A 24,701-nucleotide genomic window follows, 5' to 3' on the forward strand; every position below is an offset into this window, starting at 1 on the left:
TGCAGTGGATATGACTGTTTGCAGTCCCATAGTCCAGTTGACTATGGGACTCAAATCTCCTGCGCTCCCAGTAGGCTGTGCATTATCAGAGAGAGGCCATGCCAGCCCAGTGAGCAGCACACACAACGCCTTTGTTGTTCTTCAGTTGTATGATATTTGAAGCATGCTGTGGATAGGTAACCCATTTAGACCCGTTAAACCTTTTAGGTTGTTATACCTTCCAAGCTGGAACGCCTCTGTCATTTCAGTTGCTGCTACGTATATCTCATCTCCATATTCTGAATCTGAATGTTTGTGTTGTTTCATAAATGAACGCCCAACTTGATCATTCTACTGCGTCACACAAAAGTAGCAGATCTATAAGCTCGAAACCTTTGAGCTTGTACTGTAGATATGCTACTTTTACTATTTTTGTACAGTTTTGGACATTGGACATGGTTTCCATCTGACAGACAATATATATAGCAATATCATTATTTCTTTATTTTATTATTATTATTTTTTTTTTTGGGGGGACCTTTTTTGTTGCCTCCAGCCATTTTTAGAAGCGGCCTCAGGTCTATATGCGAGAAATCATCACTAGTGCCAATGAGGGATCCTCGTGTCACAAACAGAATTTCCGTTCCATTTCACGAATCCATTTTATTTCATAAATCCACCTCACCCCATCTTTACATGTGGAGAGAATCTTAGAGTATATTTAGTTAACAGTTTATATATGCTTTGTCTTGACTGAGCATAACTCTTTTATTTTCTTTATGCCCCATCCGTGTCCATCCATCCATCCATCATATCCTGGCATCATCGGCTATGATGATGAGAGTTTGGTTGGCCCCCGAGCTGCCTCCCATCTCCTGGACCCCTGTACCCCCTCCCTCTCCACCCCCTGCTCCAGGGATGGGGGCAGCCAATTAGAACGGTTTCCCATCAGTTTTGTGCATGCAGGCACCTCCCACAACCCCCCACCCCCAGTGCAGCGGTTGCTTTGCTGTACTGTCTGCAGTTTCCTCCTAAAGGTCTTGGCTGAGGGAACTGCAGGCAGTACAGAGGCATTCTGCACTCTTAGTTAGTTAGTCAGTCCCTTTGCGTTCCTGTCCTGGCCTTTCCCTTTTCTGTTCTCCTTCTTTTCCGTACCTCCTTCTCTTGTTTTCCTACCTTCCATCATCTTTTTGTCTTTGTTTTATCATGTAAAGGCCACTCTAGGGTCTGTGTTTTGGAACACAAAATCTAATGTATTAATATGTTGCATTGCCATGTTTCTGTGGCGGTGCTGGTTTGTTCAGTTTCTACTAACCCTGGGGGAAAAAATAGATGACTTGCCAATATGAGGAGTTACATCATGGCAGGATAACTACAGAACCCAAACCTCCACCAAAGGGGAATTGGGCCATACATACCAAGAAACAACTCTGCATGCATTGCATATGTGTATAGGCTTGGCTGGCTTCATAACTATTTACTTTGTCTCTCTGATACAATTGCAAATGCATGCATTTTCAAATCACATATGCTATTTGCAATAATTCTGAAGGCCAACACGCCGTCCTTTTTTAATTTAATAAATTATTGCAGAGTACATAAATTGGTCCAATATCGGTCTGATCTCATTATATGAAAGGTTGGAACAGATGGCCCTTGGACTTCTGTACTTGAGGACTTGGTGTCGCCCAATTCTCCTGCGTTGCTCTCTCTTCTCCATGAGCTGCATTCACAGGCAGAAGAAATCAGACAGATGTAGGCCTGTCACAATTACAGTTAACGATTAATTGTCATACAGATAATTGCGATTAACGATTTAATTGGGATTCTGGCATTGCACATTGGAATATTATGAATAAAGAATACATTGCTGTTGATACATGCGTGCAATATACAAAGAAATTACTGACATATTCATTATTTTTATACTTAAAAAGGTAAGAAATTGCGGAAATAGCTGATCTACAAGCTTTTTCAATGCAATGTGATGCATTGTCAGCTTGTAGATTAGCTATTTCAAGTTTTTATGTATGAACATTTTTTCAACATGGAAATGATTATGACAAAACCATTGTTATTATCTCAAATAATTGTGATTAGACAATGATGCAATAATTGAGACAGGCCTGGTCAGATGCACACATGATTGGTGTAATAATCTGTTGTGTCCTGATGAATGCAAATCTCTCCATTCTTATTCCCTCACAACAGCTTGTTCTCATTGTCATGGTCAATGTAGTTATTATCGTGGTGTAAACTGGTGTTTGAGAACTTCTAGGATATGGTTGTTGTCTGCTTCCATAATCATAGCTATAAATGTACCTCCTGGTTTTCAGCGTGCTTGCATGCTCTAAATGTTACCCATATTGTTAAAAGAACAACCAAAAATGTATATTCCAAGTGATGTGCTCTTATTATATGAATGGAAAACCTCTTTCACAACTTGATCATGTTTGAGCTGAACTACATTGACCACTGCATTGAGGCCCCTCCTTCCTCACCCTCCCTCACCCTTTGCTTTAAGACCCCCCCCCCATTCCACCTCGTATCACAAAACAGATGGGAACGTGTTTTGTACAAAATCCTTTTTGTCTTGATTAGTCGGCATTGCCTGGCTTGCACCCCCACGCTTCTAAATTAATATCCAAACATTTAAATCACACCAGGAACTCCCCTCACATTTGTAACTTTTTACATTTCAGACTGAATCAAGTGTGAAACCGCTTCATTTCCCATGTAAAGAAACTATGGAGCTGCTTGGTTTAGATGTGACTGTCTGTCGGCCACTCTTCTCCCACGTGTTTGAACACAGCCTGTTTAGAAATGTGAAATGCATGGCTCCCTCTGACCACAGTGCTGCTTTGGGAAATTATCTTTCATGTACAGTACAGCGTTTAACAAACCCTCATGTGCAAACGGAACAGTGGCACACACACACACACACACACACACACACACACACATACACGCACACACACACACACACACCTTGAGCGTCTGGAGTGCCTCTCTCTCCCTCTACCTTCCTCCTCCTGATTCTTGGTCCTGTCCATCTTCTCTCTGGTTTTGGATGGAAAAAACATTCTGCTGACTGAACTTTGTGTGTGCAACAGAGTCTCTTTGTTGTAGTGAGTGGAGAGAGCGTGGGTCTCCCTCATCGCCTATCCCTTCTCCTCTAGTCTCCCTCATCGCCTATCCCTTCTCCTCTAGTTGTTAACCTTTTCATTTCATTCACTGTTGCACGATGGCGTCGCCTGCCAAAAAAAAGACCCAATCTACAAGCAGTGGTGGAAGAAGTGCTTTTTTTTCCTTCAGATAAAGTATCAATAACGTTGTATAATAACGTTATTGTTCGTTTCCACCACTGTCTCTAAGCTACCAGGTGCGGTGTTAGTTCGTAGATCGGGTCTTTTCGCCATGCGACGCCACCATGCAACGGAGTGTAGAGTCTAGAGGGCTTTACCCATTCTATCTATTCTGCCTTTTCTGAACCCCCCGGTCTGGCCCTCTCCCCACTCTACACTTGGGCCCATAAAACGCATTCCGTCACCTCGAGAAAACCGACCTCCCTCTCCCCTCCCTTTCCCCTGTGGCACAAAACTGATTGAGGATGACTGGTTCTTTCCTGGCTGCTCCGATCCAGCGCTGGCCACTCGGCAGCAGGAGTTGGAGGAGGAGTTGGCCCAGGCCAGGGGGCCGACGGCAGGCCAACAGAGGCCCAGGAAACACCCGGCTCCTGGAGCCCAACGCAGCCTGCAGGTTGGTGGACACAGTGTGCTGGGAAAAGTACTCACACTTGATTATTTTGGGGGGTCCCCAGTTCAAATATTATTGCTTTCTGTTGAATTGTGAACACTCGCCCCAAAACATGCTCACCCTCATTTTCACTACCCAAGACCCCCCCTCCCCCCGTTTGTTATACTGAGGATAAGGTTAGACATTAGTTTAGGGTCATAGTTTTACTGAGGTTGAGATTAGGAATAAATGTAGGTTTTGGCACCGTTTTGCAGATGTTACATTTAGGAATAAGGTTTGGTTTAGGCATAGTTTTACTGATTTTTTTTTATGAATACCTGGTGGCGACTGTTCCCAGGTCGCCGGATTTGACCCCGGGGCCATAGTTTTACTGTGGTTACGTTTATGAATACCTGGTGGCGACTGTTCCCAGGTCGCCGGATGTGACCCCGGGGCCATAGTTTTACTGTGGTTACGTTTAGGAGTAAGGTTGGGTTTCGGTATAGTTTTACTTGAGGTTAAGTTTAAAATAAATGTAGGTTTTGGCACTGTTTTGCTGAGGTTACAATTAGGAATAAGGTTAGGTTTAGGCATAGTTTTACTGAGGTTACGTTTAGGAATACCTGGTGGCGACTGTTCCCAGGTCGCCAAATTTGACCCCGGGGCGAGCGTTCTGATATTCAAGTGTCTGTCTGTCTGTCTGTCTGTCTGTCTGTCTGTCTGTCTTGCAGGAGGACTTTGAGTTTGACAGCCAGCCCAGGGGGTTCCAGGACCCCCGCAGCAGCTCGGAGAGCACCACCCCGATGGAGGAGGAGGGGGAGAACATGGGAGGTTGGTGGCCCGAGTACACTTCTTCTACCACCCCTGACAACACAGGTGTGACACCCGCTGGACAGTTTACACTAGCATGCACCACCCTGTCATTATTATTATTATTAACACACCATGTTGGGTCTTCAGTTGTCATTGGTTTGGACATTATGTTTGTAATTTGTCAACGTAACACCCCCGCCGCTGGTTGTGTTTAAGTGTGTTTTTTTTGGCTGTTTTGGTGTTTTTTGGTTTGGATCTAACCCACCGGAAAAAAGGCAGGGTCCAAATAAGACCCTGTCGTGTATCATCTCGGTTTCCAACTGGGCGTTAAATGTATTGTTTCAGTTTCACATGCTGGGTATCGTCACTGTCGGGCAGAAACCTTGTATCTCCATACGTTATTTTTTTGTTTTTGTTATTGTTTTTTTTGTAAATGACTGACCTACTTTGTCCTATTACAGTGTCACACACAAGTAGCAGAAGTAGCAGATCTACAAGCTCAGACTCATTGTGAGCTTGTAGATCTGCTATGTTTAGCTATTTTTTAAAAACAAAGTGTATCTGTGGGATTTATGACTATTGAACCAATGAAAAGTATTAAATACATAACATGGAATGCAGAGAGACAGTGGTGCCTCAGTAAACTAGGGTCACAGGTAAACCAAGAGAACCTAGCCGTCAGCTATAATATACTATCAAAAAATAATAATGTGTTATTGTGTTGTACATTGAACCTATTCAAACTATAGGATGCCAGGTAAACAAATGTACATACACGGTTTCCACCCGGCAGCGACAATATTAGAGATTGAAGAACAACTCTGGTGATCTGTGCTCAGACCGAGTCATACACGATTTAATATTATTATTGGTTTTCATTGGAAGCATTATTTATATGTTTGGACACATGGCGTGCATGCTGGTTGAACTGACCGTTATATCTGTCAGCTAGACAATTCATTAATAAGTCTTGTTAGCTCACATAAATGTAGGTGGAGAGGTCTACCTCATCTGTGTGGTAAGTTTTTGTTTTTGCCATTGTTTGCATGCCCCCTGCTCCTTTTATTTCCTCCCATTTTCTCCATCTTTCCTTTGCGTTTGTAGGCTGTGGTAAATAAAATGCTGGAGGGGGGGGGGGGGGGTGATCGGTGGTGGAGGTGGGCTTGCCGTTGCGCTGTTACCATTTTGACCCCATTATAACTGGGAAAGCATCTGTGTCATTTTAGTTTTTAGCTATTCAACCCATTTAAGGACAGGAATCATTTTTGGGTTTTTTACCTTTCAAGATGGGAATTTCTTTGGTTGTTGCTATGTACAGTATATAGCAACATCTTTTTATTATTATTTTTGGAATTTCTTAATCCATATTTGATGTTTTTTTCTGAAAATGTAGAAGGCGTTTTTTAGAATCTGCCCCAGGTACTGTGTGTGTATATAGCACATTGGTTCTCAAAGTTCACTTGAACTATTATTTCATACTTTGGCTATTCGGGACCGGGAATAGAAGATCTACAATCTCACTTAGTGCCATGGGAAAATACTTTTGGGGGTCCTTGAAAAAAGTTTGAGAACCAAGAAAAGTTTTTGGTTTGGTTTTTTTCAGATAACTGTTAGGATTTAGAAGAAATATGTAGAATTGGCCTCAGGTCTTAATTGCTTTACCCTCAATACATACTGTGGTTATCATCACCGCCTTTAGCCACTAGAAGAGCTCATAGTCGTTGATCTAGTTGTGCATTAGATGTCATTTTATCAGCTTATTGCTACATATTATAATGTGTATGTTCATTTGCTAAAGCTGCGATCTGTCACTTTTATTCCCTGCTCGGGATTCAAACCCCGGTTTCGACACACGAGAGTCCCATAACTTGTGACTATAGAATGCACAGGGAAGCAGGAATTGGCAACAACTCAATTGGGAGAAAACAACAAAAAGGAATACAAATAAAGTTGCATTAATTACATATTGCAGCTTGAAAGTGAAACCTGGTAACATTGTGCTGGAGCAATTATATACTGTATGTTAGATGTAAATTCAAAAATAAATAATGCAAGGTGCAAAGTTAATAATTATGATGCTGCCACGCCTAAAAGACTTAGCCACCATGACAAGCATAGGCTGTGGTATATAAAACAAAAGTAAATGACATTTCTTCTGTTTTGGGGGCGTTTCTTCATGACTTTTGGCCCTGACACATTGAAAGCATCATTGTCGTGCGTCTCACAAGTCCGCCCGTTTACCTTGACTATTTAATTAATTAAAAAAACGGATAACCAAAAATATGTTGGCTTTCTGCATTGCTCCAACACATTTTGGATGGTCTGTACCATGCGTCCAAAATAGAACCGAACACTGAAAGATGGAGATACGAGCATCTGATGCTTTCAGTGTGTCAGGTGGTCCTTTGACCTTTTGACCTCTGGCTTTGGACTAGGGCTTCATTCTGCTTCATTAGTGCAGTGGTTCTCAAAGTGTGGTCTGGGCGGGGACCCCCAGGGGTCCTTGAAAGGGTTCCAGGGGGTCCCCAGCTAAGTTAGTTATTAAATATAGCATCAAAATCAGTGTAACCCCATCCCCTACATACATCGGCTAGTTGACAATAACAGATCTACAAGCTCACAATGTGTCACATGCGTTGTGAGCTTACGTAGATGTGCTATTAAAACAAATAATAATAATACAAAATAAAAATCTATGGGGGTCCTTGGCAGAAAATATTTTCAGACGGAGGTTCACGGCCACGTCCATATTATATTAATTTGGGGGTCCTTGTCATTGAAAAGGTTTGAGAACCACTGCATTATAATGCATCTGACTGTACCTTCAAATGAATGCCTCCAAATATTCACCTTACACTTTTAACAGTGGCGTCGTTTATAGCACTGCATGACTGATCCCTTGATGTTCATGCTTTCCTCCCTCTTCCTCTCTCCTCCTTTCTCCTCATCCCTCCTCTCTCCTCCTCTCTGCGGTGTCAGACGGCCTGCGCTCGGTGGTGGAGGAGCTGGAGCTTGAGAGGAACCAGCTGCAGGAGCAGATCGTCAGCCTGGAGGAGCGCTGTCAGGACCTGGAGGACCGCGTGCAGCTGCAGCACCGCATCGAGACGCTGCAGGTATACAAACATCTGCCTGTCTGTCTGTCTGTCTGTCTGTCTGTCTGTCTGTCTGTCCGACCTCCTCACTGTCTTCACTCGCTCTCACATGGATTAAAGGTTCTCAGTCGCCACGGCTGATTTCAGTCCAAGGGGCAACCCCCCCCCTGCGCTGGAATTGAAGCTCACTTCCAGGTTCACGTTCAGCCGATTATGATTATGACAAAATAACTGTGATTATCTCAAAGGATGATAATTTTGTATGATTATCATTATGCAATAATTGTGATGGGCCTCCCTATGGACTAATTGAAAGGGAAATTTCCCTTCTGGCACTGAGTCATTCAAAAAGTGAGCGGTCACTGTTGAGCTCTATGCGTTTGGAAACCCTGGATTACAGCCGGCAGCACTTTTTTGTTTTTTTGTTTACAGAATCATCTTACGTGTTCTATCATTCTCTTGCATCCCTTTCAGTTGTCCCGTATGTGTTTGTATGACTTTACATTTGCTCAGTTATGTCAGTAAACTTGCATTTGGACAGTTACTGCATGTCAGTGACTTGCATGAGGACCAGGCTTTCATACCGAACCCTTCTAATACAGGTGACGTTTGATGTAGATGAAGATTTGCGGCCATATTGGTTCCCTCAGGTGTGTTAGTGTGTGTGTGTGTGTGTGTGTGTGTGCGCGCGCTACAGAGAACACCTCTGGCGGTGTCCTTAATGGTTTGGTGTGCACATTAATTTACTCTTAATCACTGTAACCCTATTTACTTCATTGACCGTTGTCTTTGAGGTGTGTACGGTATACTATTCTCGGTCTCCTCCTTTTCTCCTTCTACTCTAAATCTCTTTGCAGAACATAGCCGATCTGCAAGCTCACACAACACATCACGTTGCGATGTGTTGTGATCTCGTAGATGTGCTATTTCTGCCGAATGTTGGCCTATTTTTTGCACACACGGAATGTTATGCCTAGAGGCTAGATCATGACCAGATCAGGGACGCTAGGGTTCATGTGGCCTTTCGGCTAATCTTCCAAGAGTCCAGAAATAAATAAAACATTACAGAATACATTATATTACATTACAAAATAGTACATTGCATTTCAAAAATACATTTCAGATACCTAATCCTCAACTCATACAACCGCACACATTCACGCACACACAGGCACAGAATATGCCTGCCCACAGACAGATACAGTTCATTCACCTATCTATAGTGGACTATGCATGGCAGGGTCGTCCTCTTCCCTGAGCCAGCTGAAAATGGTCCCTATAAGGACTCCTTTGGTAAGCAGGGGAATGTATTTTGTCACTCACTCATTCACTGGGTGCAATTAATACATTAGCTGGACTCTGTATTTATTATGAGCTGAGCATAATAAGCATTTTAGTTTTTCATCAGGCCTATAGAGAATAAAAGTACAGGTTTTTTTTAGGCTTACATTCACCTCTTATCTGTGTGCAGTGAGAGTGACTCTATCCATTAGTTTGACAGTGTTTTATCTTCCTGTATTTATCCTTTCTTCGCCTGTCACTGTGACTGCAGAGCGAGTCAGAGAGGCTGCAGAGCCAGCTGGCCAGCGTACGAGCTCAACAGAGCAGAGATGCAGAGAAGCACATGCTGCTGGTGACCAGTCTGAACCAACAGCTCCAAGGGTGAGGTCTTCTTTCAAACTGAACTCTCTGGGAGTCGTTTGGGGTCACAGGGGATAGCAATAGCCAGCACCAGCTAGTGCAATGGTTCTCATCCTTTTGACCATCATTTTTCCATCATTTTTGTAAAACAAACAAAAAAACCAATACTGCATCCAAAGTAATCAGCAAACTATACTATAAAAACTGGTTAAAACATAACAAATTGTATAATAATAGGAAAGAGTCAAACATTGTGAAAATAGTTTTGGCCGTCTTTGCATAATCAAAATAATGGATATCGGTTTGTCATTAAAAAAATATACTTGTAAGGTGAGGGACATAGGCTATTGACCCAAAAACCTGGCAGCGATGGATGTGGAAAAGCTTCAATAACGGATATCTAAGCCCACGTTTACACAGTAAGAACAGAAAATGATAAAGTGGTGTCACATTCTCACTTTTTATTCTACAGTGATTGAAAACGCTGTAGTGCATGCCAGGTGGCGGTGTGCCCCGCTGCCAGATAAACCAGCCATGCATGCGTAGAACCATGATGTCACATCTGGAAGGGGGTTTCACTTTTTTGTGATTTCAACCCCTGGAAATGCTGTTGTCGTCTACAAGGATGTCACATCTGACATTTTATTTTTCTCTAGATACCGTAGTCTAAACGGGGCCTAAAACACAATGCAAAAAATGGCCAAGTTGTAAACCTATCCTGCTGTTCCTCTTGATTTCCAGACTGACTGACACACAAGAGTGCCTGGAGAGCTCTCTCATTGAGAAGGAGAATACATTAGCCAAGACGTCCGAGAAACTGGAGCTCATCAACAAACTCCGGGACTCCATTACGGACAAGGAGAATCAGCACAAAGAAGTGGCGGACAAGCTGCTACAAACTGAACACAATGTGAGCCTTTGTAGTTTATCTACAGCATTAAATAATTTGAATGAATGATACAGTAAATATATCGTTGATTGTATTATTTTTCTTTTAGCTTTTGGAAGTTTCAAAGAAGTGCAGTGCTTTTGAGAAACAGTGTTCTGAACTGAAGACAGACGTTGCAGACCTCACACAGAAGCTTGTTGTGCTGAGAGAGAAGGTACGTTCCTATTCAGACTCAATTGTCTAACAATTCCATTCATTGTGAGTAGAATAATGTGCTTTCACTTAACAAATTAAACCCTATATACTTTGTTGACCGACTAAGTATATTTGTTGACTGACAACACAAGTGTTCATCGACAACAAATCTACAAGCTTGCACAATACACCGCTTTGTGAGGTTGTAGATCAGCTATTTTCGCTGAATGTTAGTCTTAACCTGGTTAATACTCGTGTTTAAACAGTATGTACTTTTTCACCACACAATGTATGACCATTTATGTTTCTTCTCCACTTTTGTAGACACAGAAGCAAGATGTCACTGTAGAAAGCCTCCAAACGGAGTTGGACCACACGAACGACGAGCTGGACAAACTGAACAGCACCCACATGGAGGAGCGAGCGCAGCTCATCCACGACCTTCAGAGCTGCGAACGGGAGATCGACTGTCTCAAGGACGTCCTGTCCGACAGGGAGAAGGAGATATCCACGCTCTGCGCTAGCCTGACGGAGTACACGGAGCAGATCACGACTCTGAAACAGGACATCAAGCTCAAAGAGGAGGACCTGATTCGAACCGAAGGTGCCTTGAGCAAAGCTGAGAGGGAGGCTAAGGTCATGCGGGAGTCTCAGGGCTCAGACCACGAAGGTCTGAACGAGAAGATAACAGAGTTGGTGGAAAAGCTCAAGGACGCCGAGTCCGAAACGAGCGTGGCCAAAGAGGAACGGGACTCGAAAGCGGCTGCGCTGGCAGAGTTGACCAAGCGGGCAAAGGAGGATAAGAAAACCATCCATGCTCTGCGCGAGGAGGTCCAGAAAGAGAGCGTCAGCCATCGCAATCATCTCTCTGAATGTGAAACACAGATCTCCTCCCTGAAGGAGCAGTTGACACTGTCCACCCAGAAGCTACAACAGGAAGCAGAAGGACTGAGCTCGCAGCTCAAGGACAAGCAACAATTGAACGAGACCCTACAAGAGCAGCTTTGCGATAAAGAGCAGACGCATGAGAAAGAACTTAAGTCGTTCAAGGAGGAACAGAACAGGCTTATTGCAGAGGTGGCAAAATATACAGAGGATGTCCAGAAGCTCTCCAAACTGTTGGAGGAAAATGTAGGGAGCCAAGAACTTATAAAGAAGTCAATGCAAGAAAAGCAAGAAACCATAGAGTCTTTGGAACAAAAACTGAAGACCAACCAGGAAGAGTATGAGGATGAGAGGCTAAAATTTACCAGGGAATTGAAAGCCAGAGATGAGAAAAATGCTAATCTGGGTAAAGAAATAAAAAATAAATCAGAAAACGTCTCAAAACTCAAGAACCTCTGTAAAAACATGAAGACTGAAAAACAGCAATTACAAGAAAGCCTCGAGAAATTGACTGGGGAGATTCAATCGCAAAAGCAGAATGTTGAGCAACTCAACGAAAAAGTGACAACTACTCTCCAACTAAACAATAGTCTAGAGACACAAGTAAATTCCATTACAGAAGAAAATCAGAGACTTCAACTGGACCTAACGGAAAGGATGGAATCTATTGCAGAAATTACGATTGAACGAGAATCGTTGCAAAGTAAATTATCGGCCTTAGAAATGCAGCATTCAGAAAATACAAAACTTATCGCAGGGCTGCAACAAGACAAGGAGGAGTTGTGCACTAGAACTAATGTACTAAACAGAACTCTTGAACAAAGTGCACAATCCATCTCAGAAACTCTCCTAGAAAAAACTAATGAATGTAGTAATCTTAGTCAGTTGCTCAGGGAGGAGGAGGAGAAGGTGACACGGCTACAAGAGCAAGCTGAAAACATAACTTCTCAGGTCGAACAGCTCCAGCACAGCATGGAAGAAAAAGAGCGCATCGTCACTGACCTCCGAGCAGAAGTGGAGTCCAAGCAAAGTCAACAAATGCAACTTCAGGAAACACTGTCTCTGCTTCAGGAACAGGCATGCACCATACAATCTGGGCTTCTTGAGAAGGATATAATGCTGAAACAGAGAGAGGACGAGTACAGCACCTTGCAGAACGAACGCTCACAACTCCATCACCAAACTCAAGAGAGAGAAGCAGTGTTCAAAAGTGTGACGCAGGAATGTCAAAACTACAAGAATGAACTGAATAAGCTCAACGAGTCAGTGATATCGCTTAGTGGTCAGCGAGCTGTCATGGAGGAAAGTGCTGTAAAGCTAGAGTCTGAAAAGGCAGAGATGAATACAAGATTAGAGGAATGTGTCAGAGAGAACACTAAAATGAGACAGGACCTCGAGCAGAAGCAAGCAGACACGGCTGTCCTACATAATCACATCCAGGCACTCACCGAGCAAAACCACCAACTTCGTGCTGCCTATGGAATCAGAGAAAAGGAGCTTGCTCAGCAAATGCATCTTTCGTCTGACCTTGATGAGAGGCTCAAAGTGGCTCTTGAACAGAATTCTGGTTTGAACTTGAAGGTGAACAGTCTAACGGAACATAAGCAGCGACTACAGGAGGAATTGGCACAAAAGGCTGAGTCACTTTCAGAGATAACCGCCGAGAGGAATTCATTGCGAGAGAAGGTTTCTGGCTTTGAAATGCAACACTTGGAAAATCGTAAAATAATTGAAGGCCTATTGATAGACAAAGAACAGCTTACCATAGCGATAGGGGAATTAAACACTGTCCTTGAGACCAGCAAACAGGCAGTCTCTGAGAAGTTGATGGAGAAAACTACAGAATGTATTAATCTCTGTAGAGCAGTAAGGGAGAGGGACGAGCAAGCTGCAGTTTTACAAGAGCAACTTGACAGTTTGCAAGCACAAATAAAGGGACTCACCAGTTCTGTGACTGAGAAAGAGAAGCTTCTGTCAGAACAAGGTGCCCGTGTGGAAGCCCAGCAGGCACAACTGGTGGAACTGCAGGAGACGGTGTCTCTTCTTCAGGAACAGGGGTCTGCCCTTAAGTCAGGGCTTATGGAGAAAGACACAATGTTTCTTCAGAAAGCAGAGGACTGTAGCTCATATCAGAAGGAAGTCATGCTACAGAAAGACCTTCTGTCCAAGACGCAGGGTGAGAAGGAATCACTCAGGGCAGAGTTTTCACAGCTGAGCCAGCAAATGGCAGAAAAAGAACAAGCTTTGAGCAAACTAACGCAAGACTTTAAAAAACAGAATGACGAGCTGACTAAACGAAATGAATCAGTGTTATCTCTCAGCAATCAACTTTGCGTGATGAATAACAATGTTGCAAAGATGGAGATTGAAATTACCAACTTAACATCTGAACTGAAGAAATCAATGACTGAACAATCCAAGGCCCTTGAAGAAATAGCAAGTCTCAAGACGGAAGTCTGCGACAGGAACAACCAGGTGTCTAATTTGGTACAAGAACTCAAAGCGACATGTTCAGATAAAGAGAGTCTTTGCCTGACAGTACAAGAAAAGGATACATCCCTGAGAGTGCAGGAGAGTCTCATTCAGCAGTTGCAGAACAAGTCAGTTGAAGTTGAAGGTCAGACAAGCAAACAGTTTGAGGTCATCACACAGCTGCAGAATAAAATTGAGGCTCTTGAAAAATCCATCCAAGATAAAGATGCTTTGAGGCAACAGGTTGAGAATGAGCTCCAGGAAAACTTTAGTTCAGAGAAAAAACATTTTGAAAAACAGCTTGATTCAAATGCAGAGATAATTATGGGGCTACAGAGTGAAGTGAATAAATGTAATTGTAGGCATAGCGAGCAGGAGGTTCAGCTTAGACAACAAGCCGACGATAATGCAAGTCTAAGATCTCAAGTTTCAGACCTCGAAAAATCCATCTCAACACTCGGAGGTCAAGTTGACAGTCTGACATCAGAGTCTAACATGTTGAAAGAGACACTGAAGGAAAAAGAGCAGCTTATTATTCGATCTCAAAATACGTCGGCGGTCAATGAACATCTCAATTCGAAGCTGCAAGCCAAAGAAGCAGAGTGCGAGAGTGTGAAAGAGCAGCTGGCCCAGTTGCAAGAATCTCTCGTAAAACTAAAGCGCAAACTCCAAGAGAAGCAAATTGCCTTTGACAGCCTTAAGGAATATATTGCAAGTCACTTTGAGGAGTTGCAGGAGGTTAGGAAACAGCTTTCACAGAAGACTGATGAGGTGTCCGATCTTCGTAAAGCCCTTCACGACTACAGTGTTGTACTCCATGCAGCAGAGGGTGCTATAGAGACTCTGAGAAAAGAGGTGTTGTTTACCAATCACGAGCTTCAGAAAACTCAAGAGCTCAACTCAAGTGTTTCCAAGCAAAAGGAAGAAGCCCTTGCTAGTCATCATACAAGTGTGTCGTCAATGACCGTGGAAATAGAACGACTGAAGTCACAACATCTTCAAGTGGCAGCACAGATGAACGCACTGACAGAAAACCTCGAGCAGAGAGAGATGGCGCTTCATGCAATTAACAACCAGTACACAGCCCAAGCAAAAAGCACGGCAAATTTAGTTTCAGAACTGCAGAAACTGGAGGATCAAAATAAGAGGCTAAATGAGGAGGTTAGTTTGTTGAAGCAAGAACACCAAATGCACGTGCACACAGCCGGCAGTGAAAAAGCACACCTGCAACAGGAAATGGAAAAGCTTGTCGCAGAGAAGGATGAGCTGGGGAGAAGACACGAGCATCACATCCGGGCATCCGAGGAGCGTCTGCAGCTTCAGGCGCTGCAGCAGACCAGCAACGTCAATGAAATCATGGAGAAAATGATGACCGAGAAGGAGAGACTTCAAGCTGAGGTTAGTGTCAAAGGTGAAGAAATCACCGGATTGAAAGCAAACATTCAGAAAATAGAGCACATTCTACAGGACTCTGAGAAAGAGTGGCTTTTAGTTCTCGATAGAGAAACACAAGATAAGAATCTCCTTGCAGAACGGTTGAAAAGTGTTGAGAATGAAATGAAGTCCAAAGATTGTAAGGTCAGTGCACTGAAACAAGACTTGGATAGTTTGCAGGAGAAGTTAGAAGAGGCAGCCTCAGCAATCAGGCAGGGTTCTGGTCAGCTTAAGACAAAAGAGTTGGAGGCATCATCATCTAGGGTCCAACTTGAAAAGATACTGGCTTCTGTCCAGGAAAAAGATAGTGAGAACATACATTTTCGACAGGCTCTACAAACTATGGAAAATGAGTTACAGAGACTTAATGCAGACAAAAAGCGCACTGATGAGGATTTGTTGGTTATGTCACAAACCATGTCTCAGAAATTGATTGCCGTAGATGAAGAAAAACAGGCCATGGTAAAACTGTTACAGGAAAGGCATCTGGCCGAATTGAACTCTTTGAGAGATGAATTGTTAAAGGGGGTTTTGCAGTTGCAAGAGTCAGAGTACAGCCTTAATGAAGAACAGACAAGTCATCGTGACAAGTGTCAGCAGATCACTCTCTTACAAGAACAGGTTGAGCATTTGCAAGTACAGCTCCAGACTGAATCAGAGAAACTGAAAGAGGCAGCTGTTGAACAATCATCTCTACATAACACAGTGCAATCACAAAATGATCAAATGAGTTGTATGAGCATTCAAATAAGTCAGCAGAAGGAATTACTCACTGGACTCAGCCAGCAGTTACGAGACAAGGATTTATCCATTGCCCAACTCATGGAATCTGTCTCGAGTGAAAGAACAAAACTCACTGAAGAAAAGAATAATCTAATTGCACAATTAGAAAGTACAGAGAATATAAACAGAACCTCAGTGATAAGGCTTGAGGATATTTCCCAGCAGTTAGAACAGCGTATTTCACTCTGTCAAAGTGAAATTGAAACCAAGACTGTAGAGAATTGCAAGCTGAGTGAGGAAAATAGCGATTTGAAAGGTGACCTTGTCAAATTGTCTAAGGAAAAAGAAGCACTGAAAAAGAAGCTTCAAGCTGCTCTCCTTGTCAGGAAGGATCTTTTGAAAAAGATGGAAGTGCAAAAAGAGGAGGGCGTGAATAATGTAACTGCAGTGTCAGTTTTACAGGAGAAGTTGAAAGAAATGACGTCACAAACTCAAGCCGCTGTAAAAGATTGCCAAGACAAAAATATTATTCTTGAAAAGACAATCACTGAGAAAGAGGAAGAGATCGATGAACTAAAGAAGGAGAGAGAAGGTCTCAAACTAGAACTAACTGAAATGATTCAATCTATTGCAGAAATTACAGTTGAGCGGGAATCATTACAAAGTAAAACATCTGCCAAGCATTCAGAAAATAGCCTAATTATTGCAGCGCTGCAACAGGACAAGGAGGAGCTGTGCATTAGAACTAATGAACTAAATGTTACCCTTGAACATTTACAGAAAGAAAAACACATTTTGCAAACCACATTAAATGAAAGGGAAGTGAGCTTGGCAGAAACACTTCATATACTTGATGAGAAGAGCACCCTCGTTGAGCAATTGAGGTCCTCTATTTCTGAGAGGGAGGATGCCTTTGAACATGATAGACGTGACATGATGCACAAATTGTCAGAGCTGCAAAACGAGCTGACAAAAGGGCAAGATGTTTCCAAGACCGACATCGCTAGCACCGTTGCTGCAGTTGACTTAGAAAATGAGTTGTCACAGATAAAACAAGAAAAGGCATTGCTGCAGAAAAAGACGCATGCTGCTTTGCTAGCACGTAAGGAAATGATGAAGAAATCGCAAGAAACTGAAAAGAAGCTAATCAAAGAGCTGTCTAAATTGAAGGATGACTACAAGACCCTTGTAGAACAACACTGTCAGCAGACCAATGAGCTAAATGCTGTCCAGATGAAGTCTGATGAGAAGGTCAAGGAACTGGAGAACATCCGCAAGGCTTCTTTGTCTCAGTTCGATGAAATGGATAGTTTAAGACGACAAGTGGAGGAGAAAAATACAAATCTGCACAATTTGAAAACAGAGCTTACTGAGAAAGAGAATCAGCACCACTCTCTCCTGATCCTACAAACAGAACTTGAAACCATCAAGTCTAATTTAGAGAATATGTGTTCCGAGGCCCTTGTTGCATTGGATCATATGTCACAGGCATTGAATTCAAAACTAAACATGGTCGAGGAGGATTTAGCTGAATCTTGTAGAAAGCTAAAAGACAACACGAAAGAACTAGCACAAAGATTTCAGCAAGTTCAATTGGCTGGGCAGAAACGTGAACAGGAGAAGCAAACGCTAATGGATGACAACATGGCTTTGCGATGCCACTTAAGAATTTCACAGACTGCTATGGAAGAATTAAAGAATAATATGGATGCTCAACATCACGAGTTGGAACAAAATATTAAGATTTTGATTGAAGAAAATAAGTCTCTTTTGGAACAAATTGATGTGATGAAAGTAGAGCTTGACACAGCACTGGCTCCTGTTTCCCAAAAATTCTCAGAAATACAAAGCATCCAAAACACGCTAGCAGAAACCCGGAAGCAACTCGATGAGGAAAGGCATATTTCAGCCAAGGAACTAGAAAAGGCAGAGCAGCACTGTGCTGAGAAAGAAAGTAACAAGTTACATATCGAATTGTTACAGCAAGAAAAAGATGACTCTTTCAGATTTGTCGACCAGCTAAGAGATGAGGTTTCCAAATTGAATGTTCAACTACGGGAGGCTGAAGAACTAAATCAACAGATGCAACAAATGACTCCTGGAATGCATGAGGGATATTTACAGCAGGAAGACATTGGGAAAGAGGAGGCTCAGTCGCTCCTCGTGTGCTCTAAAGAACTTGAAATGAATCTGAAGGAGGAACACGATGCCTTGTTGAGGACTCAGTCTCTAGTCTCAGAAAAGGAAGAACTCATCGCTGCCCTTGAGCAACAGCTGCAGCGGCAGATTCATCTGCATGAAGTGGCCATGGAGAAGATGAGAGTGGATGTTGCTGACCTGCAGCAGAAGTCTCGGGAGGATGGTACCAAAATGAATGACCATGAAAACCAAAGCAAACTGGCTCTCCTAACTAAGAAGCTCCAAGCAGCTTTGATTTCTAGGAAAGACCTCTTGAAGGAAAACACTACACTCAAAGAGAAATTGGAATCGCTTGCAGCAAAAATTGAACAAAAGGTGGCCGAGTCATTGGCCGTGGAACTATCCGTGTCCGAGTTGAAGCGGAAAAACGTAGATCTGGTAAGTGCTGTATCTTCATTAACCATGGAGAAGGACAAACTCGAGACAGAAGTTGAACGCATATTCAACGATAACCACAACTTATCTGCAGCCTGTGAAAGCCTCAAACAGACAATAGAAAATATCACTCAGCAGAAGCAAGCATTTTCATGCCAGCTTGAGTCACTTAAGGACTCTGAAACAGAGGAGTTGTCTGAGTGGAAGTCAAAGCATGCTGAGTTGAAACAGGAGTACGAGTCCCTTTTACAAGCATATGAAAATGTGAGCAGTGAAATGGATAAGATGAGACAGCTTTTAGAGGCGGTCAAAAGAGAACGGCAGGACGCACTCTTCAAAGTACACAAACTCGAGGCAGTGCAAGATAGCCTGGAGAAGCATGCTAGAGAAGTTGAGGAAGAGAACGACCGACTGAACGAGAAATTGCACACGTTTCCTGAAGGACAGCAGCAGAAGATTGAGGAGCTAGAATTGAAGAACCTTAAAATGAAACAAGACTTAATGGGGTTCGATGAAAAGCAGAACATCACAGTCGATGAGCTGACATTTAGAAATCAACAGATGGAAGCTGAGATCCACAACCTTAACAAATCATCAGAGGAACTTCGAGAGAGGCTTACGGAGATACAGACAGAAAATAAATACCTTAGTGGGAAGCTTAGTGACACTTCCTGTTCATTAGAAGAGTTGCATTTTGAAACAAAATCATGTGAGGACAATATGCAACGTAAACTTGACAAAGCACTCAATTTGAATAACTCATTGACTGCCGAGATTGAGGCCCAGAAAACAGAACTTGGTGCCCAACAAGAAATCAGTGATTTGTTACAAAAGGAAAATCTGTCTGCAAGATTTCAGCAGTTACAGAATGATCTTGAAGTGCAATTAGGAGAGAAAATCAATGTAATTAAAGAGCTCCAAGACATCATCAACAAGCACAGCCAAGAGACTATTAGCCTTAATGAAAAGGTTAGGATCTTGGAGGATGACAAGTCCCTTTTGCAAGAGGAGCTTGAAAATGTACAAGAAATATCAGACAAAGTGAAAAATGAAAATGAATATTTGGAAACTGTGACACTCAAAAACTCAGAAAGAATTGATGAATTGACTGAGTCGGTTAATCTTCTGCAAACCCAAAATGTACAACTCTCCTCCCAACTGGTAGCTAGCAAAGCGAGGTCAATTCAGGTTTGCCAAGAAAAGGAACAATATCAGCTGAAATTAGTCAAAGAATTTGAGGAAAAACTAAAAATTGTTAAGGTTGGGAACGAGGGCTCCACACACGTGAAGAAGGAACTGCGAGAGCTGCTTAAAGAAAAACACCTGGAATTAAATCAGCTGCAGCACGACTGCATCAAATACCAAGAATTGATCTTAGATTTGGAGACGTCTGAAAAAACCTTGCAGTCTGCCTGTGAACAGCTGGAAAAACAACTAAAACAAAGTTCAGAGAAGATCGCTGCTTTAGTAGAAAGAAATAAGCAACTTGAAGCTGATCTGAGTACGCAGAAGAATCTCCTTAAGGAGGCCACAGAAACCATAGTGGTTATTCAGTCTGAAAGAGACCAACTGGTCTCAGATATATCCCAGAAGAGTACGTCTGGACGTGAGGTTGTTACTGAGAGAATCAATGTGCCTCAGAATGTAGATGAGCAGCAGGAAAACATTCAGATGGAGAATCAGATTCTACAGCAACATATAGATGAGCTTCAGGATTTAAAAGAACAAGAGAGACAAGCAGTCGCTGAACTGAGACAGAAAATAGACTCCCAAGATCTGCAGATTAACACTCTGAAGAGACAGGCTGAGACCAATGCAGCGAAGCTATCTGCTCTGTCTTCCACCCCTCAGGGGGCAGATGCGACACAACAATGGGACGTCTTGTTCCAAAAAGTTTTGCACGAGAAGGACAACCAGCTCTTAGAGCAAAGCTTTGTCATCAAAAGATTCCTTGGAGACATGAGGTTGAAGGAAAAGGAGACTGACGGGCTACGAGAAATCAAGGCAAGGCTAGAGAGGGCTCTTAATGAATACTCGGTCGCTGCGGCTGCACACCAGAGACAGTTATATGTAATGAATGCCAGCAATACCGAACTGACTCAAACTGTGGAGCTTATGAATGCACAGCTTAAAGAGCTGAGAGTACAAGTAGACAGTATAGAACGAGAGAGAAGTGCACTGAGCAGAGAACTTGCTGATACCGAGGATGCTGCATCACAGATGCAGTTTAATCTCCAGCAGCTAGAGAACATTAACTCAGACATGGAAGCACAACTACTGCTTTCACAGTCTCACCATGACAAACTTCAAGTTGACTTTGAGAAGCAGCAGGCCATTTGTCTGCATTTGAAATCACTCCTTCAGAACAAAGATTCTGAGATCTCCTCCTTGCTCTCCTCTCGAGATGGGCAGCTTTCAGGCTATCTAGAACAACTTCAAGCTAACCACCGTGCCCAAGTAGCAAACTATGAGGACAGGCTTACCGCAGTATATTATGAAAGAGAAAAGGCTGACAAAGAGTTACGGGGGTTTGAGACCAAGTTAAAAAATCTACAGAATAAATTAGACAGAACTGTTCAGGAGAAGGAGCGCATTTCAGTTCAAATGGATACTCTGAGGAATTCTATGGTGTCTTTGCAGACAGAAAGGGAGCAGTTGATGTCTGAATACAGACTGCTTGAAGCAAGGAATCGGATAGAGTTGAGCTCTAGAAATGACCCAGCAGCAGGGGAACTTGATGCAACCAAAGGCCTTAAATATGAAATAAGGAAACTTCTACATCAGATGGATGATCTCAACTCCGAGAATGCGATGCTCAAGGCACAGCTTGTTCGATACAGAGAGGACTTGAATCAAGTTCTGTCCCTAAAAGACAACCAGTTGAAGGAGCTACTTAAGAAGCAGCAGGACATGATCAAAACCCTGGAAAACCAAAAGGCAGCAGTTGAGAAGCAGAACAGAGAGTGCCTCTTTCAGCTCCATAAGGAGGAGGAAGCGAGCAACACCTTAAAGGCAGAGACTTATACGCTCAAAGCTCAGGTCACAAAACTTGAGGCAGACACGTTGGCTCTGAAAACGGAGAGAGCTGAAACAAACAAAGGCAAAGTGATCGCTGACTTGCAGGAAGCCGTGATGGCCAAAGCTGCCGAATGCAACGATCTCCAGCAAAAGCTCTTTGCCCAGAAAGTGTCTTCAGACGACCTGAAGGAGAAGCTGCAGCTTCTGGGAAATGAGACGTACAAAAAGCTGGCAGATGCTGAGGATAAATACGAGATTGAGTTGGAAGCATTTGAGCGAGCATCAGACATAATGAGGAACCAACGGGAAACCGCAGATCAAAGGGTGGCAGAATTGGCAAAGGACCTTCTTCAAGCAGAGCAACTCTTATCTGAGGCCACGAGCCGAGGCGAAGACATGAAGGCCCAAAACGAGTCTCTGGGCAGAGCCATGGCCGCGCTGCAGAATGACCGCGACCAGCTCATCGAAGACTTCAAGATCCTGCGGAACAGATACGACGAGGAACTGCGAGAGACTCAGGTGGCCATGACCAAGGTCGAGCGCCACCTCCACGATGCCACTTCAGAGCTGGCTGCGTCGACTAAAGAGAGACAAATCCTTGTTCAGAAAATGGCAGCCCTCGAGAGCAAACACGGCCAGTCAGAGTTGACCAAGTTGGTGGACGAGCTGGCCAAGACTGTGACGGAAAAGGAAAAGGACATGACACAGTTCGTGCTGGAGAACGACGCATACAGCAGGCAGGTGTCGGCCTTCTCTAGGTCCATGGCCAGCCTCCAGAACGACCGTGACAGGTTGATGGATGAGCTGGCGGCCAACAAAAGAGTGGTGGAGTCCAGGCAGGGGTCAGGTGGTCCAGGGCCAGAAGAGTCTAATAGAAGCAGTGCTGGTGCCTCCCAGAAACACAGAGATGGGCTGGTAAGTCACCACATGTGACTTGTGTGTGAGGCGCTTCAGGGGTATGAAGGCAGCATGGTCTAGTCAGAACGTCTTTGCTTTGGCCTGCATGTGTGGCACTTTATGTTGGTCTAGTCAGAATGTCTTTGCTTTGGCCTGCATGTGTGGCACTTTATGTTGGTCTAGTCAGAAGGTGTTAACTTTGGCCTGCATGCGTGGCACTTTTTCTTGGAATGCTGATGTCATTGAAAAACTTTGTTTGAGATTTTTTGAAAGAGTGGACTGTGGAGTTTTTTCTTTTTTTTTTTTTTGAATATTGTCTATTTATAAAATATTTTTACACATTTTTAATCTTAATCGAAAAGAACTTTCTGCATATGAGTGTTTCTTTTTTGTTACTCAAGTAAGATATTTCAATTCAAATTCAGTACTTTTACTTGTAACAACAGTATTGTTAGTTCTTCTTCCACCACTGCCAACTAATGATTATGTTTGATGTGTTTGCAGAAGATGAAGCATCAGGTGGGGGCTCTACAGAGAGCCTTGCAGGAGGCTGAAGCTCACAGGCTGCAGACTGAGACGGATGTCACTAGGTACCAGGCAGAACTGGCTGAACTCAGGTAAGACTGAGACTGATGTCACTAGGTACCAGGCAGAACTGGCTGAACTCAGGTAAGACTGAGACGGATGTCACTAGGTACCAGGCAGAACTGGCTGAACTCAGGTAAGACTGAGACTGATGTCACTAGGTACCAGGCAGAACTGGCTGAACTCAGGTAAGACTGAGACGGATGTCACTAGGTACCAGGCAGAACTGGCTGAACTCAGGTAAGACTGAGACGGATGTCACTAGGTACCAGGCAGAACTGGCTGAACTCAGGTAAGACTGAGACTGATGTCACTAGGTACCAGGCAGAACTGGCTGAGCATCGTATTAACCCATTTAGACCTGAAAGCGATTCTACAAATGCCTTCTAAATCCTGACAGTTTGTTGATAAAACTATGTTTTTATGTCAGTCGTTCTCAACCTTTTTCATGTCACGGACCCCCAGAATTATCTGTATTTGGCTGCGGACCCCCATCTGAAAATATGTTGTTCCAGGGACGCCCCCCCAGAAGCAAAGATTTGAGTTAAAAATGTTAGCTGTGAAAGAATATATATTCAAAGATTTCCGCCACATTTTCACGATTTAAAAAAAATAGCAGATCTACAAGCTCGTAGCGCGGCACTCAGATCTGCTATTTTTCAATAGCTAAAGCATAACATAATGCTTACAACACCAAAAAGGGTTCCCGACCAAAATGGGTTAACCTATTAAGACCTGAGGCCGATTCTACAAATGTGATCCTGTTGATGTTTTTAATCGAATTAATTAATATGATGTCGTCATATTCATTGTGCACCAATTGAAGTGTGTGACACCTTCTTGTGTTTGACAGGGCTGACAGAAACATGCTGCATAGTGAATGTAAAACTCTACAACAGCAGGCTGTAGAGATGAAGACTGGACAACCTGTCAAGGTGCGTTTATCCATTTGAAAATGATACACATTACACACGCATTACAGTTTTAAATGATTAGACTGTAATTTAATTAATTTGATGCGTATGCACGTGCGTGCATGTCAGTAAGACTAAAAGACTTTTTGATATTTGGTTTTGATATATAGACTAACACCCCCTTTACACGAGGACGGTGTTCATAGAAAATGGCAAAATAAAGTATCGTTTGCTGCGGTCCCTTTAGATGAGAACAGCGTCTTCGGGTGGTGAAAACGCAACAAAGTGAAAATACATTCCAGAGTGGAAATCTTTGAGAACGCTGTTTCCTCCCGTCTCCATGTAAACAGGCAAAACGGTGAATCTACAAAACGTATAACATCATGGCTCACGACGGCTCACATGTTTATTACATTGATGCAGAGCCATATATGAGTTCCTACAATGAGCAAGTGCTCCCTCCTTGCCTTCAAAGCCTTGCTCATCAGCGATGGTGAATGTAAAACCATGGTGTAAATAAAAAGCCTTTTGATAGGCGGCAGCAGCGTTTATGTAGCCTATAAACCCGTGGCGTGCCACTGCCTGCATGCCTCTGGGCTGCCAGTCAGCCTTTGTGTTACTCGATTTTCAACCTTGCCCGTTTACGCTCTAAGACCAAGGTAACCAGTGTCCTCCTGAGGGAAATGCGTTTTGCTGATGATGCAGCACTAGCATCCCACACCGAGTCTGGGCTCCAGCGGCTGATGGACAGGCTTTCATCTGCTTGTAAGGAGTTTGGTCTTACCATCAGCATAAAGAAGACCAACGTCATGGGACAAGATGTTGAAACTCCACTCTCCATCTCCATTGACAATC

At 43.2% G+C, this 24,701-nt stretch overlaps 1 protein-coding gene across 5 annotated transcripts in view; it reads left to right on the forward strand.

Moving 5' to 3' along the window:
• The window catches only part of LOC306920761 (uncharacterized protein), a 52,343-nt gene that overhangs the window by 20,843 nt on the left and 6,799 nt on the right, over positions 1 to 24,701 (forward strand). For 2 of the 5 annotated variants that reach the window (XM_079497622.1, XM_079497625.1), the window contains exons 15-23: positions 3,623 to 3,738; positions 4,446 to 4,590; positions 7,507 to 7,640; positions 9,172 to 9,281; positions 10,002 to 10,170; positions 10,259 to 10,363; positions 10,669 to 22,365; positions 22,852 to 22,964; positions 23,786 to 23,867. In XM_079497622.1, the coding sequence (XP_079353748.1) occupies positions 3,623 to 3,738; positions 4,446 to 4,590; positions 7,507 to 7,640; positions 9,172 to 9,281; positions 10,002 to 10,170; positions 10,259 to 10,363; positions 10,669 to 22,365; positions 22,852 to 22,964; positions 23,786 to 23,867 (12,671 nt within the window). Of the gene's footprint in view, positions 1 to 3,622; positions 3,739 to 4,445; positions 4,591 to 7,506; positions 7,641 to 8,221; positions 8,270 to 9,171; positions 9,282 to 10,001; positions 10,171 to 10,258; positions 10,364 to 10,668; positions 22,366 to 22,851; positions 22,965 to 23,785; positions 23,868 to 24,701 lie in introns of all 5 variants that reach the window. The other 3 variants (XM_079497624.1, XM_079497621.1, XM_079497623.1) reach the window with 3 other exon arrangements.

The sequence above is a fragment of the Electrona antarctica genome (genome assembly GCF_951216825.1).
Source record: "Electrona antarctica genome assembly, chromosome: 3".
NCBI classification, from domain to species: domain Eukaryota; kingdom Metazoa; phylum Chordata; class Actinopteri; order Myctophiformes; family Myctophidae; genus Electrona; species Electrona antarctica.